The 17,172-nt window shown below is 36.8% G+C and overlaps 3 protein-coding genes across 4 annotated transcripts in view; 1 reads left to right on the plus strand and 2 right to left on the minus strand.

The window, feature by feature from the left end:
• The window catches only part of LOC115436548 (peroxiredoxin-6-like), a 7,638-nt gene extending 4,397 nt beyond the window's left edge, over positions 1 to 3,241 (minus strand). Inside the window, exons 1-2 of the mRNA XM_030159417.1 lie at positions 3,114 to 3,241; positions 513 to 668 (exon numbers count right to left, since the gene is read on the minus strand). Of these exons, the coding sequence (XP_030015277.1) occupies positions 513 to 668 (156 nt within the window). The 5' untranslated portion in view covers positions 3,114 to 3,241. The remainder of the gene's footprint in view (positions 1 to 512; positions 669 to 3,113) is intronic.
• Positions 1 to 8,464, plus strand: part of LOC115436546 (phospholipid phosphatase 6-like) — a 12,763-nt gene extending 4,299 nt beyond the window's left edge. Inside the window, exons 2-3 of one of the 2 annotated variants that reach the window (XM_030159415.1) lie at positions 4,039 to 4,224; positions 7,858 to 8,464. In XM_030159415.1, the coding sequence (XP_030015275.1) occupies positions 4,039 to 4,224; positions 7,858 to 8,279 (608 nt within the window). In that variant the 3' untranslated portion in view covers positions 8,280 to 8,464. Of the gene's footprint in view, positions 1 to 3,620; positions 4,225 to 7,857 lie in introns of those variants that run through there. The other variant, XM_030159414.1, reaches the window with a different exon arrangement.
• A 3,378-nt stretch (positions 8,465 to 11,842) lies between these two features.
• LOC115436541 (myocilin-like) lies at positions 11,843 to 16,990 on the minus strand. The gene is made up of 3 exons (XM_030159407.1): positions 16,363 to 16,990; positions 14,876 to 14,983; positions 11,843 to 12,949 (listed from the first exon to the last, which is right to left on the minus strand). The coding sequence occupies exons 1-3, from the start codon at positions 16,820 to 16,822 to the stop codon at positions 12,156 to 12,158; spliced, it is 1,362 nt and encodes a 453-aa protein (XP_030015267.1). The 5' UTR covers positions 16,823 to 16,990; the 3' UTR covers positions 11,843 to 12,155.
• Positions 16,991 to 17,172: the final 182 nt, after the last annotated feature.

Below are 17,172 nucleotides of genomic sequence, written 5' to 3' on the forward strand. Positions count from 1 at the left end.
ATTTTAGCATCGATCCCGCTGATGTCATCATGTCTATGTGTGTGCTGATGTCAGCATATCAATTGCCTCTATATATGTGCCAAATTTGAAGCAAATTGAAACAAAATTGATGTTTTTATAGACAAGTGAAATTTTGACCATTGTAAGTAAATGAAAGAATAAATAAGATTTTAAAAATTCATTAAAAATTTGCAGTTTGACCTAAATGTAATCACATCTATTCTGGGTCACTGGCAATCTATAAATCCAATTTGGTAGGAATTCAACCAATAGTTTTGCTGCTAGACTGCTAACAACCAAAGAAACAAACCAAACCAAAAACAATACCCCTTGCCTCCCCTTCAGGGGGCGGGGTAAAAATTTGGAGCTGACATTATTTATAGGTTATTATTTTATTATTTTACTGGTCTGATCCACTTGGACTGTATGTGGCCCCTGAACTAAGATGAGTTTGACAGCCCTGGTCATGTGGTGTTGCGTTTTTCAGGTGTGGTATCAGTCAGGTATCACACCTTGGTCCAGCCGTGGTGATCCTCGATGCAGTCCACGGACAGGGCGATCATTTTGACATTCCTTTTACTGAACTCACTGCTGAGTCTGGCGGCTCGGCCCAGCTCTGTGGTGCACACAGGGGTGTAATCTCTGGGATGAGAGAACAGGATCCCCATCTGGATGAAAACAGAACCAAAAGGAAGGTTCGAAGGGTCGGGTTAGGTCAGAGGAAGTTATAGTCATTCATAGCAATACTGTAAAATTCAACATTTCAACCTTAGTGTGTTATTGGACATTACAAGACTTTATTACTTTTGTGAAATGTTTCAAAATTTTTATTGTTATGTAGAAAATCAAGGTCAATGAAGTTGCCATATTTGGTTCCTTAACATAAGCGGCAAAAAAATCCAAGAAGTAAATAAAAAAATACAAGAAAAGCACATGTTAGGTGAGAAGAACATCACTTTTAGAACATTAAAACATAAGTGCTGATCCAGACACATGATCCCTTTGAACATCATTCCTTCCATTAGTACCATTACTTCATGGTACCTAACCAAGCAGGTACACTCACTGTTCATGCAGAGGTGGACTATACAGACCCTGTAGACCACACTGGACCTCAGATTGTTGACTAACTGTCCTCACTGTAACTGTCACTGCCAATGTCTTGTAATATGTGCAGAAATGACCATAAATAGTCATTTGCCCGATAAAGGGTTAACCCTTTACAGGACACTCATAGAGATACTCTAAAATTCAAAATTTCAACCTTAGTGTGTTATTGGACATAACAAGACTTTATTACTTTTGTGAAATGTTTCAAAACATTTGTTGTTATGTGGAGAATATCAAGGTCAATGACGTTACCATACTTGGTTCCTTACCCATAAGTGGCAAAAAAAAAAAAAAAAAAAATCCAAGTAAATTAAAAAAAAATACAAGAAAAACACATGTTAGGTGAGAAGAATATCTCTTTTAGAACATTACAACAACATAAGTGCTGATCCAGACACATGATCCCTTTGAACATCATTACTTAGTACCATTACTTATTGTTACTTACTTATTGTTATGTACCTATGTGTTTTATATATGTATGCGTGTAATTTTAATTATGTTTGTTTATTTTAACAACTTTGTACGGTGACCTTGAGTGTCCTGAAGGGAGCCTATAAATAAAATGTATTATTATTATTATTATTATTATTACTTCATGGTACCTAACAAAGCAGGTACACTCACTGTTCATGCAGAGGTGGACCATACAGACCCTGTAGACCACATTTGACCTCAAATTGTTGACTCACTGTCCTCACTGTAACTGTCGCTGCCAATGTCTTGTAATATGTGCGGAAATGACCAAAAATAGTCACTTGGCCGATAAAGGGTTAACCCTTTATAGGACACTCATGGAGATACTCTAAAGTTTAAAATTTCAACCTTAGTGTGCTATTGGAGGACATAACAAGACTGAATTACTTTCGTGAAATTTTTCAGTTTTTTTTTTTTTTTTTGTTATGTAGAAAGTCAAGGTCAATAAAGTTACCATATTTGGTTCCTTACCCATAAGTGGCAAAAAAAACCAAAACAAAACAAACAAAAAAAAACCTAAATCCAAGTAAATTTAAAAAAAAAAAACAAAACAAGAAAAACACGTTAGGTGAGAAGAATATCTCTTTCAGAACATTACAACATAAGTGCTGATCCAGACACATTATCCCTTTGAACATCATTACTTAGTACCATTACTTATTATTACTTACTTATTATTATGTACCTGTGTTTTATATATGTATATGTGTAATTTTAATTGTGTTTGTTTATTTTAACAACTTTGTACAGTGACCTTGAGTGTCCTGAAAGGAGCCTTTAAATAAAATGTATTATTGTTATTATTATTATTATTATTATTATTATTATTATTGTTATTGTTATTGTTATTACTTCATGGTACATAACAAAGCAGGTGCACTCACTGTTCATGCAGAGGTGAACCTTACAGACCCTGTAGACCACATTTGACCTCAGATTGTTGACTCACTGTCCTCACTGTGACTGTCACTGTCACTGTCTTGTAATATGTACGGAAATTACCAAAAATATGCTGAAGACTGACAGATTTTGTTCTGACGTAGGTTCCTCTCATTGAGCTCATACCTGTTGTCATTGTGGTTACTAATTCCAGCAACGTGAGGGTGAAAGTGCAACGTCATATGTCACCCACAGGATGTGACCTGATGCTGGTAAAATGATGATGAGGGGCTTTTTTCCCCTCAGGTCAGCACTGTGATTGTGCACTAATAACATGGGTCACAGATTTCAGATTTACTTGTTGAGTTTAGTGATGCTTTTAAGTGAGTTTAACACTTTACAGGTCTTTAAAATTCACATTTATACTGATATAAACGTGTGTGTGGAATAAAATTAAAGCAACTTTTAATCATAGCTCATGCAAACTAAACCTACCATCATAGTATATTATACTGAAAGTTTTTCACATTAAAGAGAGTATAAAGCAGAAGTCAGAGATTTAACAGGAACTCACTCTTCACAGTGTGTGCACTAAACTTCCGATGTGCACCTGAAATTCACTAATAAAAATGAAACTGCCTACTTACGAATCACCGAGAAAATCATGAAGTTTAATTGTGCCAGTGGTGGTTTCTGCCTCAAAATTGGGAAATTCATCTCCGAGCAGAAGTCCGGGCATATTCAGCAGAGGTGTGAACGTCTGTTTGCAGCTCTGATAACCGATAAAGAGAGAAAAAGAGAGACAGGAGGCGGAAACATCCCCCTCTGTGTGCGCCACTTTATTGACATAAGCATCCATTGTGAACTGCATAGGCCAGCACATCAGACCACGCGGTGCGTAATATATATGGTGCGTTCAGGTCTCGGTTTTGATTGATAGGCGCAGTTGTTTGCAAGTTTTTCAACCTGGGATAACTTTCTAGAAAGGATCACAATTTTACTTTAATGCTGCATTTGTAATCCAATGGAATATAAACCAGTAATATTAGAAAAAAACATGACATTAAGATATTTTACGCATTTTTTTTTTTTTTATTATATCTTATTTTTTCTTATTTATCCCAGATGTAATCCTTAAAGACAAAACTGTAACCCAAAACTCATCTTTAACTGCATGTTAATAATAGTAGATTCCCACTGTGTAATTTATCAGCCACGTGACCAGACCGGTCCACTGTTGAGCTGGTAAATTCTATCTGGAGTAGAGTTTAGAGATTTTGCATCAGAGCGCACAAGGATTAAACTGTTTACTACCAACAAGTGGACCGTAAACATTGCGGATAAATTACTGAAGAGACATTGCCAAATAAAAAATGTCTTCATCATCATCAACATCCAGAAGGAATAGCTGCCGTGGAGCTGCGTGTGGAACCCGGGCATCCTCAGAGTGCCATACCCGCCGTAGGGGCTCCAGCTGTTCCTACTTTTCCTCTGGAGCACAAACTGAAGACTTTTCCGTCAGCCTGAGCCAGCCGATATTTACTATAACTCTTCGGTTCTTGCTGGCTATAGATCTGTGGTTGTCCAAACGCCTCGGGGTGTGCGCCTGTGAGGAGTCTTCGTGGGGCAGCATACGGCCGTTGGTGCGACTGGTGGAGTTCTCCGGGCATGTCGTCCCTTGGCTCTTCGGTACCATGTACACTCTGGTCCGTGGAGAGAATGTGGCGGAGCAAGAGATCATGTTCAATCTGGTCCTGGGTGAGCAAAAGTGTGTCGCCTTTTTCATTTTGGTTTTATCAGGAATGGCACCAGGATAAAACATGACCCTGCAGCGGTCAAAAAAAAAAAAAAAAAGTCAAAAACACAAATTAGTTTGTGCTTTATTTTTTATACAACCTCTTGTTAACCCTTTCATGCATAGCTCACTCCAGTAGACAGTTCTTCTCCAGCTGTTCTCTTGTATATTAATGGGTTTTGTTGTTTTAATTCCATATCAGCCAACACAGTGGACACTTACAGGGGTTGGACAAAATAATGGAAACACCTTCACCTCAAGATGATAATGCCCCAATCCATACAGCTAGAATTGTTAAAGAATGGCATGAGGAACATTCTAATGAAGTTGAGCATCTCGTATGGCCGGCACAGTCCCCAGACCTCAACATTATTGAGCATTTATGGTCAGTTTTAGAGATTCAAGTAAGACGTCGATTTCCACCGCCATCGTCTCTAAAAGAGTTGGAGGGTATTCTAACTGAAGAATGGCTTAAAATTCCTTTGGAAACAATTCACAAGTTGTATGAATCAATACCTCGGAGAATTGAGGCTGTAATTGCCGCAAAAGGCGGACCTACACCATATTAAATTATATTTTGTTGATGTTTTAAGGTGTTTCCATTATTTTGTCCAACCCCTGTATGCATCATCCCATACACTGACATTCATACCATTACTGTAACTGTGCTGTTCTTGATCAACCTGATCTACAGTGACACGTTTTAATGTAAATCAATTGTTATTTGTTAGACAAAGAGTTTTTTTTTTTTTTTTTGTGCATATTATCCCCATGAAGTGAGTAATTACTAGCATTAGAATATCTTAAAATGCGAGAAGACATCAGATTAGCAGCATTAAAAATGTTTTTATTTCATTATTTTCATATTACTTTCTGATATTGGGTTTTAAACACGTTTCTACTTCAAAAATTAAATGCATGGATATTTTTGTAACTCCATAGAAAAAAAAACTCGATCACATTGTTTTTTTTTTTTTCATGGCTAAGGAGGAATAAAAACACTCAAAAAATAATTCTTGACTCAGGTTCTCACAATTCATGCATGAAAGGGTTAAAGTTGTCACTCACCATCACTTCATATTATTTACCTAAAATGCACATTTATAATGTTTTATATAGTCTCTGGTGACTTTGACAGTGTTAAACAGTGTAAACAGATGTATTTTTTTGCAGCCAGTTGATGACATCCTTTTGACATTTTCCCAAAACACAATGACATGTTAGTCTGAATTATTCTATTTTTTCTTTGTCATCCCGGGTTTAAAGCCATAATCCTTCACCATAATCTAACCTCACGGCCGTAAAATAAACATTAAGTGCGTAAATTAGCTGTACATTGTTTATGCGGAGTTACGCTTAACGCCACTTTACCAGCGGCCAAATCCCCTGCGTTATTACGCACATTTGTGCCAAGTCTAATGTGAAGTTATTCAGAGTAGCTTTATTGAGGTCTGCTCTGTAACGTTAATGGATATTAAAATAGCTCGGTATGAACCCAACCAGTCTCCCCATGCGTCTAATAATGCATTAGTCCAGCCACAGACTGTGTGTGCGTCCTCGTGACCGAAAAACAACTACAGCGCAACCATGGAAAGTTTTCCTCTTTAAGCCACAGCTGATGGGATCTGACGGACATGCACGCGACACGCGCAGTTGCGTGTTTGCATCTGCAGATTATCCTCGTTGACAGTTTTCACATCAGGTCCCGGGCTGTTGGATTGGAATTTACAAGCGAATTTATTCATAGTTTCGATGATCTTTTGGGAGAAATTCTCTTTAAAATATTAAGCTCATATACTATTTTAATATATTGGGGGGGAAATCAAATAAATAAAATACAATATATTGAGCTTTTCTGCAAGTTACATTGTATAAAAGTACATCACATAATGCTGCAGATCATTGTTGTAGGTTTTGTCCTTAAGTCTTTAACCATTTCATGCATCCCAGCCAGCATGTCCATGTGGGCCCCAGAAGGGTTACATTTGGGCTGCATATAAGGGTCCCATGTGGGTTTGTCCGCAGTTTCCATGGTGACCCCACATGTGTTTGCCCAGATCAGAATCAGAATCAGAGACCTGAATATCTCATATTATTTATTCTTCACACTATTTTATCCCACAATATTTATCTTTCATGTCATTTGCACTACTTCTCATGTTATTTGCACTACTTAAATTCTATGTTTTACAAATATCTTAGTTTGCAATATTTTTTATTTTTTAATGTAAATAACGGTGCCTTTTACTGATATTTGTTGTTGTTTTACTGATGTTTTTTGTCTGTCTGTAAACTGTTGCACTGAAATGGAGAGCTTTACCTCAGTTTCGCTGTACATGGTACAATGACAAGAAAGAGATTCTGATTCTAATTTTGATTCTGATTCTGATCTGGGCAAACACATGTGGGGTCACCATGGAACCTGCGGACAAACCCACATGGGACCCTTATATGCAGCCCAAATGTAACCCTTCTGGGGCCCACATGGACATGCTGGCTGGGATAGTGGTCACTACAGTGGACAGTTATTCTACAGCTGTTCTCTTGTATATTCATGGATTTTATTGTTTTAGTTCCACCTCAGCCAACACAATGCATCATCCCATACACTGACATTCATACCATTACTGTAATTTTGCTGTTCTTGATAAACCTGATCTGCACTAACATGTTTGAGTGTAAATCAGTTGCTTGTTATTATTATTAGACTGTAATTAACAGGGTTTTTTTAAACAAAAAGTTGGGTTTTTTTGCATATTATCTCCATAAAGTGAGTAATAACTAGTATTAGAGTATGTTAAAATGTGACAAAACATCAGATTAGTGGCATTTAAAAAATATTCCATAGTTTTCACACAGTATGTCAGTAAATACATGTTTCTGTGCTTCAGAAATTAAATGCATGGTGTCCGACTGAGTGGACATTTTTGCAACTTCATGAAAAATAGGTTCATAAAAAATAAATAAATAAATAAAAAATCAATGGCATTGTTTTTTTCTTGTCTAAAGAGGAATTAAAACACTCAGGAAAAAATCTTGATTAAGGTTCTCATAACTCATGCATGAAAGGGTTAAAGACTTTACAATACTATATTTTGGTTCTATATTTAAAGACTCCTTCTGTCATATAAAAAGACATTATAATCTACAATGATTTCAAGGTTAATAGAAATTCTCCTTCCCTGCCAATGAAAGATACACTATTTCTATGCAAATATTGTGAATTTCTCTAGTTTATGTGCCACTGCTGTTTCCTGCATCCCTAAAAGTCAACCTTCAATCTTGGCAGCTTCAGGTTTCCACATCACATATGTAAAAAAAAATGCAAACTAGATTGTGCAGTTCCTTGAGATGTCCTTAATCCTGCCTGTATGACTTAAAATAAATATTCAGATTTTTGGTGAGTGCAGTGATGCATTCAGCATTCATCTATAGCTGGATAAACCCTTGAAGAGCTGAAATCACAACTCAGTGAAAGTCAAAGACTACACTGAACAAACAGTAACATGGAAGAAGTATTTTGTCTGTAGATAGTTACTCAGACAGGTTAATATGTTGTGTTTTCAGTCTGTGATGTCTTTCTTTCCTCCTCCCAGCTCTGCTTTTGGACCTCATGCTGGTCAGAGTGGTGAAGACCTTGGTCAGACGTCGTAGACCTACCCAGAACCGCTCTGACATCCTCTCCACCTTTTTTGTGGAGAGATATTCTTTCCCTTCGGGCCATGCCACCCGGGCGGCCATGTGTGCCCGGTTCCTTCTGGCCCAGCTGGTGGACACAGACTCCATGCGGGTCCTGGTGGTGGGCTGGGCTACTCTGGTGAGCCTGTCCCGCCTGCTACTCGCTAGACATTATGTGACAGATGTGGGCTTTGGCCTGGCCATGGGTTACTGCCAGTACAGCCTTGTGGAAAGGTTATGGGTGACCTGGGACTGCCTGCAGGACCTTTTGCTCCTGAGACTAGGGGAAAGACTCAACAGGGCTTACAGTGGACTGTGGATAGCAGACTGGAAACATTAGGTGGATCTGTATGTTGCATGAGTGCATGTCAGTCATGCTACACAGTTATGATTAATTACTGGATCATGTTATATATAGTTGACTATTGTTATATTATGTGTATTTTTCATGTGTATTTTTTCTCTTGCATTAACCCATAAAGACCCAAACAGCCACTGGTGACCAAAAGCATCTACTGATCTAAAATATTTAATCACCACTGATCCACTAATCCTATCAATACATGTAAATAATTGGTGTTAAATACAGTTTGTCATCTTTTCATGATAATCAAATATGACCCATTTGGACGTTCAGAGGCTCTGTAGTTACCGTGGAAACACCGTCAACTTCTACAACATTGATTCACCAGTAAAGTCTATGGAGTTTGATAAATGATAGCAGATGGAAACACTTGTTTTTGTATTCAGTTATTGATATCTTTCCTGAAAACGTTTCTTTTCCTTCACTTTTCTCTGTTTCTGATTTAAATCTTTAAAACCTGACGTGTCATCGCTGACACACCCTGTGTATATGCAGTTTGGATAGCTGTAACTCTTTCACTATTTGTGCAACTGGAAAAATTCCAATGGTTTCTAACTTGAGACGTTACACTTTATAGACCTTTTTTTTGGGTCATTATGGTAGTTTCATTCATGTCTGTTCTAGAACCTGGAGAAAAAGCCATTTTAGCAGTATTATAACAGATAGTAAATTATAAATACTAGATTTTGATAGATCTGGGAAAACAGTGCTCTGGAAAAATGGGCAAAACAGACTCACTCACAGCATATTTTATAGTCAAAATAAGAAAAGTCCAGTTGGACCATTTTCAGCTAAGGGTTTAAAGAACTTTTATGAACATTTACATGATTAGTGAATTGAATATATGGAAATACCCGATTTTCACCTAAAAACACAACCAGACAAAGGATAATATTATAATAAATGGAGATAAATCGTTTAAGAAAGGTTAAATCTTGAAAAAATTGTTTGGAAACTGTCACAAAAGTTGTACTGGGTCTTTATGGGTTAAAAAAAAAAGCCTTTAGCTTGTTTGCACAAATCAAAAACCAAAGCAGATTTTAACTGTAACACTAAAAAAGTGCCTTTGAAACCAACTCACTGTTGATGTGCAGAAAACACTTATGAGTTTATGAGAAATTTTAAACAACAACAGGCCTTGATCTAATCGCCATCTCAGTATGTAGTGCCCCGAGGCTGGTGGTTTTGTGGGTTTAATGTATTTGTAGGAACTCTTGTGGGGGAGGAAGTCAATTCACACTTGCACGAGTTTCCATCAGCTGCTGCTCTGTCTCCTGACTGTCATTATAATTTGCCCCATCTCCTCTTACAGTGACGTTAAACAGTGCTCAACCCAAATGCCAGCTACCATCTTTTTTTTTTTTTTTTTTTTTTATAACCATGCTGTACAGAAGTTTCAGCTAAATACTTGTTTTAGTTACTGTGATTTGCTTTAATCTTTATATAAAGCCAAAGTGGTAGTTTTTCCTGGTGCAAACAGGTTTTGTCACTGTATGTAGGTGTGTATGCATGATGCAGTTACAGCCATTGGTCTACAGAGGGCAGTGCACAACCAGGATATGACCACCAGTGACTACTGAAGGCTTCTGGAAAACCTACCATACACAAAGCAACAGAAAAATGTCATGGAACTGTAAAACTTTTTTTTTTTTTTTTTTTTTTTTTTTTCTAAGGGCTGATGATCAAACATTTTGTGACCTTATAGAACTGTTATAGAGTCAGAGGTTAGTGGAGCACGTTCACAATGTCAGTGGTTCCTAAGATACAGTAAATTAACCCTTTCATGCATGAATTATGAAAACCTTAGTCAAAATTTTTTTCTTGAGTGTTTTTGTTCCTCCTTAGGCATGAAAAAAAACCCAATGTGATGGAGTTTTTTTTTTTTTTCTTTTCATGGAGTTACATAATGTCCATGCATTTAATTTTTGAAGTAAAGAAATGTGTTTACAACCCAATATCAGAAAGTAAGATGAAAACAATGAAATAAAAACATTTTAATGCTGCTAATCTGATGTTTTCTCACATTTTAACATATTCTAATGCTAGTTATTACTCACTTCATGGAGGTAATATGCAAAAAAAAAATCTTTTTGTCTAAGAAATAACAATTGATTTACATTAAAACATGTCACTGCAGATCAGGTTTATCAAGAAGAGCAAAGTTTCAGTAATGGTCTGAATTGCAGTGTTTGGGATGGTGCATAAGTGTCCACTGTGTTGGCTGATATGGAACTAAAACAAAAAAATCCATGAATATACAAGAGAACAGCTGTAGAATAACTGTCCACTGTAGTGACCACTATGCATGAAAGGGTTAATATCAATATTTCACTTTGTGTTTTTAATCATTCGTGATTATTTTCACCTACTCTTTATCAAATATATGTCTTTTTTATCATTTGAGAGGAAAGTAACTGTAAGTGTATATATACTGAAGTGCAATTCTGTTCTTTCCTGTAATATTTAAATTTTTATTGAACTTTATACTTCTACTCCACATCACCTCAGAGAGAAATATGATACCTTGTTCTCCACTACACTGTCTGGCAGTTTTAGCTACTTTCTGTATTGCAGATAAAACTGAAACACATCAGCAAACATTAAACTGAGTATTTCTAACTGATGGTGCAGTTGGGTCACATTTAAGATGTCTCTAAGTTGTTCATATATGTGTATATATGTTAAATGTCGTCAAAAAACAAAGATTACAGGAAAAAAAACAGTGTGTATCAGAAATTAGTTTTCTTCTTTCATCTCCCATTTATCATGTGACGAGTCTTCATATTTTTCTACAGTCTCTGTTTATAAAATTAGTTGGAAAGTTGTTCACACTACCTCCACCTCCAGCAGAAACAACAATGACATATCCTCCTAAGACCGGGGAAAGTGAAAATTTTAGCTTTTTTACATTAAACAGTTGTTTTGATTGGAACCTGCATAATACAACAGTTTTTTTCAGATACATTTTTAAAATTTTATTTATTTATTTATTTATTTATTTATTTATTTATTTATTAATGGAATGTCCTTTGCGATAGACAGTATTTTTTTAAGTAAAACTGTCAAACTTTTGTCCCCTACAGAGGACAAAAATGTATTGCTGGGTCTCAGGAGGATATAGAGACACACTGATCCTTCAGATTTAAGAATGTATTTAAGTTGTATAGAAAAATATATCAGTCAGAGGGACCTATTAAGTACTTTTAATACTTTTTAATAATTTCACTTTTGCACTTATGCCTAAATAGGATTTTTCTTGCGGGGCATTTAGAATAGAATAGAATAGAATAGAATAGAATAGAATAGAATAGAATAGAATAGAATAGAATAGAATAGACTTTATTGTCATGACACCAGTTGTGTAACAAAATTGCATTTAGTTGTAATGAGACTTTTATGTTTCCATTGTAGTAATTTTATTTAAGTAGAGGATCTGAATACTTCTTTTATTACTGGATAATGGATTTTTACAAACTTTAGACTCACTGTTGGACTAAAATCTGAAAAAATTCACATCACAACAACACAAAATGTTTGCTTTTCTCATTTTTTTATTGGCAAATTAAATAACACAAACATTTATAAACACAAACACAACTTTAATCAACATAATGATTCTGAAATGTGTATCTAACAGCCACATTAATCTGATATATGGATATTTCTGCGTTAACATAGTACATCTTATTTACAGAAGTCATAGAAAACATTTTTGTGATGCAAAAACATGCAAAAAAAAAAAAAAAACCAAGCTCAGTTCAGAGACTAATTCAAAGGATTATGTGTTCGTTGGTATTCATTTGCTCTTGCATCAGCACAGTCCGATACACTGTAAGTCCTTGAACGTCTCCTTCAGCTGCTGACCCGGCCCAGTTTGACATCATAGGTGACCATATGGAAGTTGTCCCAGGCGAACAGCTTCCTCTGGACGTGGTTGTAGTCTACCATGCTGTTGTAACGATACTTGTTCTTGAAGGGAATAGCGACAGCCCGCCCCACACCGGTCGCAGTGTCAAACATGTAGTTAATGGTGGTGTTGGGTGCCGTGTAGCTGGACACCGTGTACAGACGACCACACACCATGAAAGCATTCGCCACTGTGTTCTTCCTGATGTTGGTCTCCCAGCTCTTCTTCACCTCCAGGCTCTTGGGATCCAGCTGGGAGATTACAATTGCACCTTTGGCCTTGTTTGTACTGTAGATGGCCCACAAGCCCTGCTCATCCACTGCCAGGTCGACGTCAGTGTAACCACCCCAGGAGTAAGGGTACTGCCCGTGGAAGCCAGCGTGAGGCAGATCCAGGCGTGATGCCAGGCTCTCAGACACCAGATCATAACGGATCAGTGTACGGCTACGTCTACGCTGGTAGTACAGGGACCCTCTGTAAACCGTTGCCCCTGTGCTCTCTATGGGCTCGGGCAAAACCAGGACCTTCATAGGGAACCCACGAGAGAACTGATTGATGTCTTCATACGCAAAGACCTGCCGAACGTCTTTTCCCACTGCGTCGATCCGCCACACGGTGTTGTTGGTGTAATGAGAGCCTTCAGGTTCAGGATCCTGCAGCCACACTCCATACTTCCCTGTAATACTGTCAGCTTTTCTGTGCAACACGGGGTCTCCCACAAACTGCAGCTCACCACAGCCTACAAGACAAAGAAGACAAACTTTAGGGTTATTTAAGGTCGATTTTAGGTGGTTGAAGCATTAAATGTGTTGGAATGTTATTAAGGTATTCTGCTCAGATTCAGATTCAGATTCAGAAAACTTTATGTACCCCATACGGCAGTGGTTCTCAACCTTTTTTGGTTCCTGACCCTATTTTAACATCGTAAATTTCTGGTGACTCCAGACATTCAAAACAGAGATTTTTTATTTTTTTTTTTTGCTTAAACTAATTTGTTTTTGATCATGTAATAGTTTGCTATACTATGTTGCAAATAAACATTAATTTTAGACGACATTTAGTCTATATAATGTATGTTATTATGGACGGAGGCAGAAAAGCCAGGTGTAGATTACTGCACAAAGTGAGAATTTTATTTTCCTTGGTCAGAATATGTACAGTCAGTCCAGCTTGGATTTACAAGGAGGACAATTAATACTGAACAAACAAGAACTCAAACTATGAATTATGAAAGAGCTGCAGCATTTGAAACCGACCACAATGAACATTTGACAGATAAACAATACCACAGTGCTGCAGTTTCAGCTTCACAGTTGGTCGTGTCTTTTATGGATTGTGATTGTTTCTCTCAACTCACCATATATATATTTTTTATCAGTAATTTTTTTTTTTTTTTTTAATGAATTAGTAGAAATTTCAGGTGACCCCATTTGAATTCCAGGCGACCCCATGTGGGGTCCCGACCCCATGGTTGAAAAACATTGCCATACGGGCAATTTATTTGCAGCTTACCGCAGACACCAACCCACATCCAAAGTGCAATGTGACAAACATAAATAAATCAGTGTACAAAGACAAGATTATTGGAAGAAACTACGAATAAATGCATTTAAATAATCAGCAATAAATAATCAATAATTACCAATGCAGACTAAAAGACAAAAAGATCCTATTGGTTCTGCTAACATTAAAAAAAAAAAAAATACAGCACTAAGTTCAAATTAGAATTATATGTACTTTTCCTTGAGTGTTTCTATTTATGTAGCTTTATTTTATTACTCTAAAACATCGCAGAGTAAAATATTGCACTTCTATTCCATTACATTTGTCTGACAGCTTTACTTACTTCTTTTTCCCTCTCATTCCTTTTTGGTGAATCATAGATGAAGTTTCCTGTATGAGTTGAAGAATTTCTCCTCTTTTTTAAACTACATGAAGTCTTTAAATTTCCTCTTGCATTAGTCGGAAAATGTGTTGTTGCAAAGATGAAAACCAGCCTGTTTTTCTGAGATGATGGAAAGCTGACATTTTAGAAATACAATCGTGGAAAAAATTCTTAGACCATCAAAAGTCATGAAAAAAAAATGTTTTTTGTGTATCATGTGACTAAAACAGACAAAAAAGAAAACATGGAATGCCTAAAAGCATTGTTTTTGTCAGTACAATGCCATAGATATTGATGTAAGAACTGAAGAGATTTTGGTTATTGTCAAGAAAATCATGGAAAATGGATAGATATCAGCTCTGAAATTAAACTCTTATGAGCAATTTTTGTTGTTATCATTATATTTGTCCAAACAAATGTACCTTTAGTTGTACCAGGCATTAACAATGAACGACAAATTGAAGAAAACAAGGAGTGGTTTAATAATTTTAACCGTGACTGTATAGTTCTCACAAGTCAGTTTGATGTTTTTAGATTAAACAGTTTAACAGCATATAAACTGAGAAATAAAATGCAAAATATACATTACTACAACAGTAATGCAATCCCAAAACATCATATATAATAATAAACCAGTCAGAGACCATTTTATTGCAAAATGATTAAACTTTTCAAGCTTTAGGTGCATTCTGCTGATTTTTAATACAATATTAATACTTTTTTCTCAAGGATGGTATCTAAATACTTCTTCAGTCATAACTTTAAACCTCCATTCTTTACCTGTAATGCTGTGGTTTCCCTCAGGAAGGAGGCGGGATGCTGGAACCTCTGTCACTTCTGCCTTCATCTCCTGGTATGCACCATTGCTATATGCAGGGTCTGGGAGAGCTAAAAAAACAAAAACAAAAAGAACACACAGACAATCTCAGACAAGACTCAGTGAGTCAGCTGTTAGCCTCTATAGTGCAGCAGGGTCTCCTAAAACACTGGTATTTTCTCTTCAAAATGATCATGCTCACATAAACAAGCACGCATGAGTGACAAAGCTGTAAAAGACGGGTCTGCGTTGTAAATTCCTATCCCTTTACTCAACATGGGGTGACTAAACTGCAACCTGACCTGGACACTTTTCACAGCCTATGTAACTGAAAAAAGCTCAAATCAAACCACATCATGTAAAAGCAGCATTGGAGAGGTAAATGTAGTGGCAATATTACTGCAAAATAAATAGTTTCTAAGACAAAAATATGTAGTAGCGTACAATTTCTACTGCAAACATCAGGATTAACAAGAAACCTAATTGTATTATTTTCTGTTAAAAGCTTAATTACCTCAAATATACCACAAATTTTGCAAAAACAGAGCTGAAAGGCTTTTGTCAACAACATGAAGCCATAAGTCCCCTCTGTCTTGTCTATATATGTTTGTGTGTGTGTATGTTGTGTGTATTTTTGTATGTTATGTATGCATTTTTATTTTGTGTGTGTGTGATTAACCTTACTTTTTCTCACTTTTCCTTTTTTTTTTTTAATTTGATACTATCATGGTGTTCTTTGGTATCTCATGACACATTTTTATGTCTTGGGCTCACTGTTGGTATTCTTGCTCTCATTCCAGTAATATTGTATAACCTGAAATACCTCTGTTCGATTTAATTCGTTAAATGAAAATGAAAATAAAAATTTGATCACAAAAAAACAAAAAACAAAAACAATGTAAAGCCATGTGCTTTTGCATAGTGCAATGCTATACTCTGTACAGTCATGGCTAAAAGTTATGAGAATGACACAAGTTGGTTTGTTTTTGCAAAATAAGTAGTAATTTGAGGTACACTGATCAACAGTTAGAAGCGCTTTATGCATTTTTGCAAATAAATCTCATTTAAGTAAAGAATCTGTTTGTGTAATTTCCAAAACTTTTGGCCATGACTGTATAAAGTGTTGCATTACACCACACAAAAACACATGGCTACATCAATGAAACCCTTTCAGTACAGGGAATCAGCAAAAAAATTCAACATTTCAAGTTTTTCTTGCTTTTCACCTTTGTATCCTAACTGAAAACATTACAAAAGTAATCAAAAATGAATTCAATCTAATAAGTTGCATTATTTTAGTGAATCAATTAAAGCAGATGCATTATTTGTAACATTTTAATCATCATTTTATAACCTATAATCTTTCAAAGACATATAAGGTGTGAACATCATTTACTAGGAAGATGAATTTTGAGGCTGTTTTTTTCTGTTTTGTGACTGATGGACATACCACTGGCAGGTCTCTGGTTGTTTTCATGTTGAGCCCCTCCTGGGATCTGCTGACAGGGTTTCTGCCTGAGGACCTCTGCCTCCTGACTCATCTCGGACACCCTCCTCTGAAGCTCCTGGACCTGCCTGTTGAGACGTTCCTTCTCCTCCTGCAGCTGGTTTCTCTCCCCTGTAACCTGTGCGTACGCTTCCTGCAGACCCTCCTCACTTTTACTATCCTCTCCTGCTAAAAGCCTGCTAACCAGAGCCTCCAGCACGGTAAGCCGGGACAGGACTCCATCTATCTCTGGTTTTCTGGCACCTCCGGGGCAGCTGGACTCCTCTGGACTGGCCACGGTGAAGGTGTAGTGGCAGCGTCCGGTCTGGTCAGTTGAGCGGCTGAAGGAGGCTTGGTTTTCAGTTTGGCTTGAGCTGGTTAAGGTGAAGCAGAAAAGACCCAGAAGAGACACCTGAAGCCACATTTTGGAGATTTTTTAAACAAGATTTAAGCAGATGATCCTCAGATTTGGGGATATTTGCAAGGATAGTACTATTTATCTTCTTCTGCTTGTGTCAAAGAGACTATATTTCCCTTCTGGAGATTTGAGACTTGAAGTTGTCTCTCCTGACCTGAGTGTCAGTGGTCAGTGCAGGTTAGTGTCTGAATTCCAGCAATGCTGAGAGTAGGATATTTATACTGTTAACTGACAGGGAGTGGGAGGGGATGAGGAGTGTGTCAGGGAGTGAAAAATCCAAGGGGTGTGGAGTTTGCATACAGATCCACGTGTTTCTAGTTTTTGGTGATGGTGGGTGAAATGTACTGAAAGTGGCA

This window comes from Sphaeramia orbicularis, chromosome 17 (assembly GCF_902148855.1).
Source record: "Sphaeramia orbicularis chromosome 17, fSphaOr1.1, whole genome shotgun sequence".
Classification (NCBI taxonomy): Eukaryota; Metazoa; Chordata; class Actinopteri; order Kurtiformes; family Apogonidae; genus Sphaeramia; species Sphaeramia orbicularis.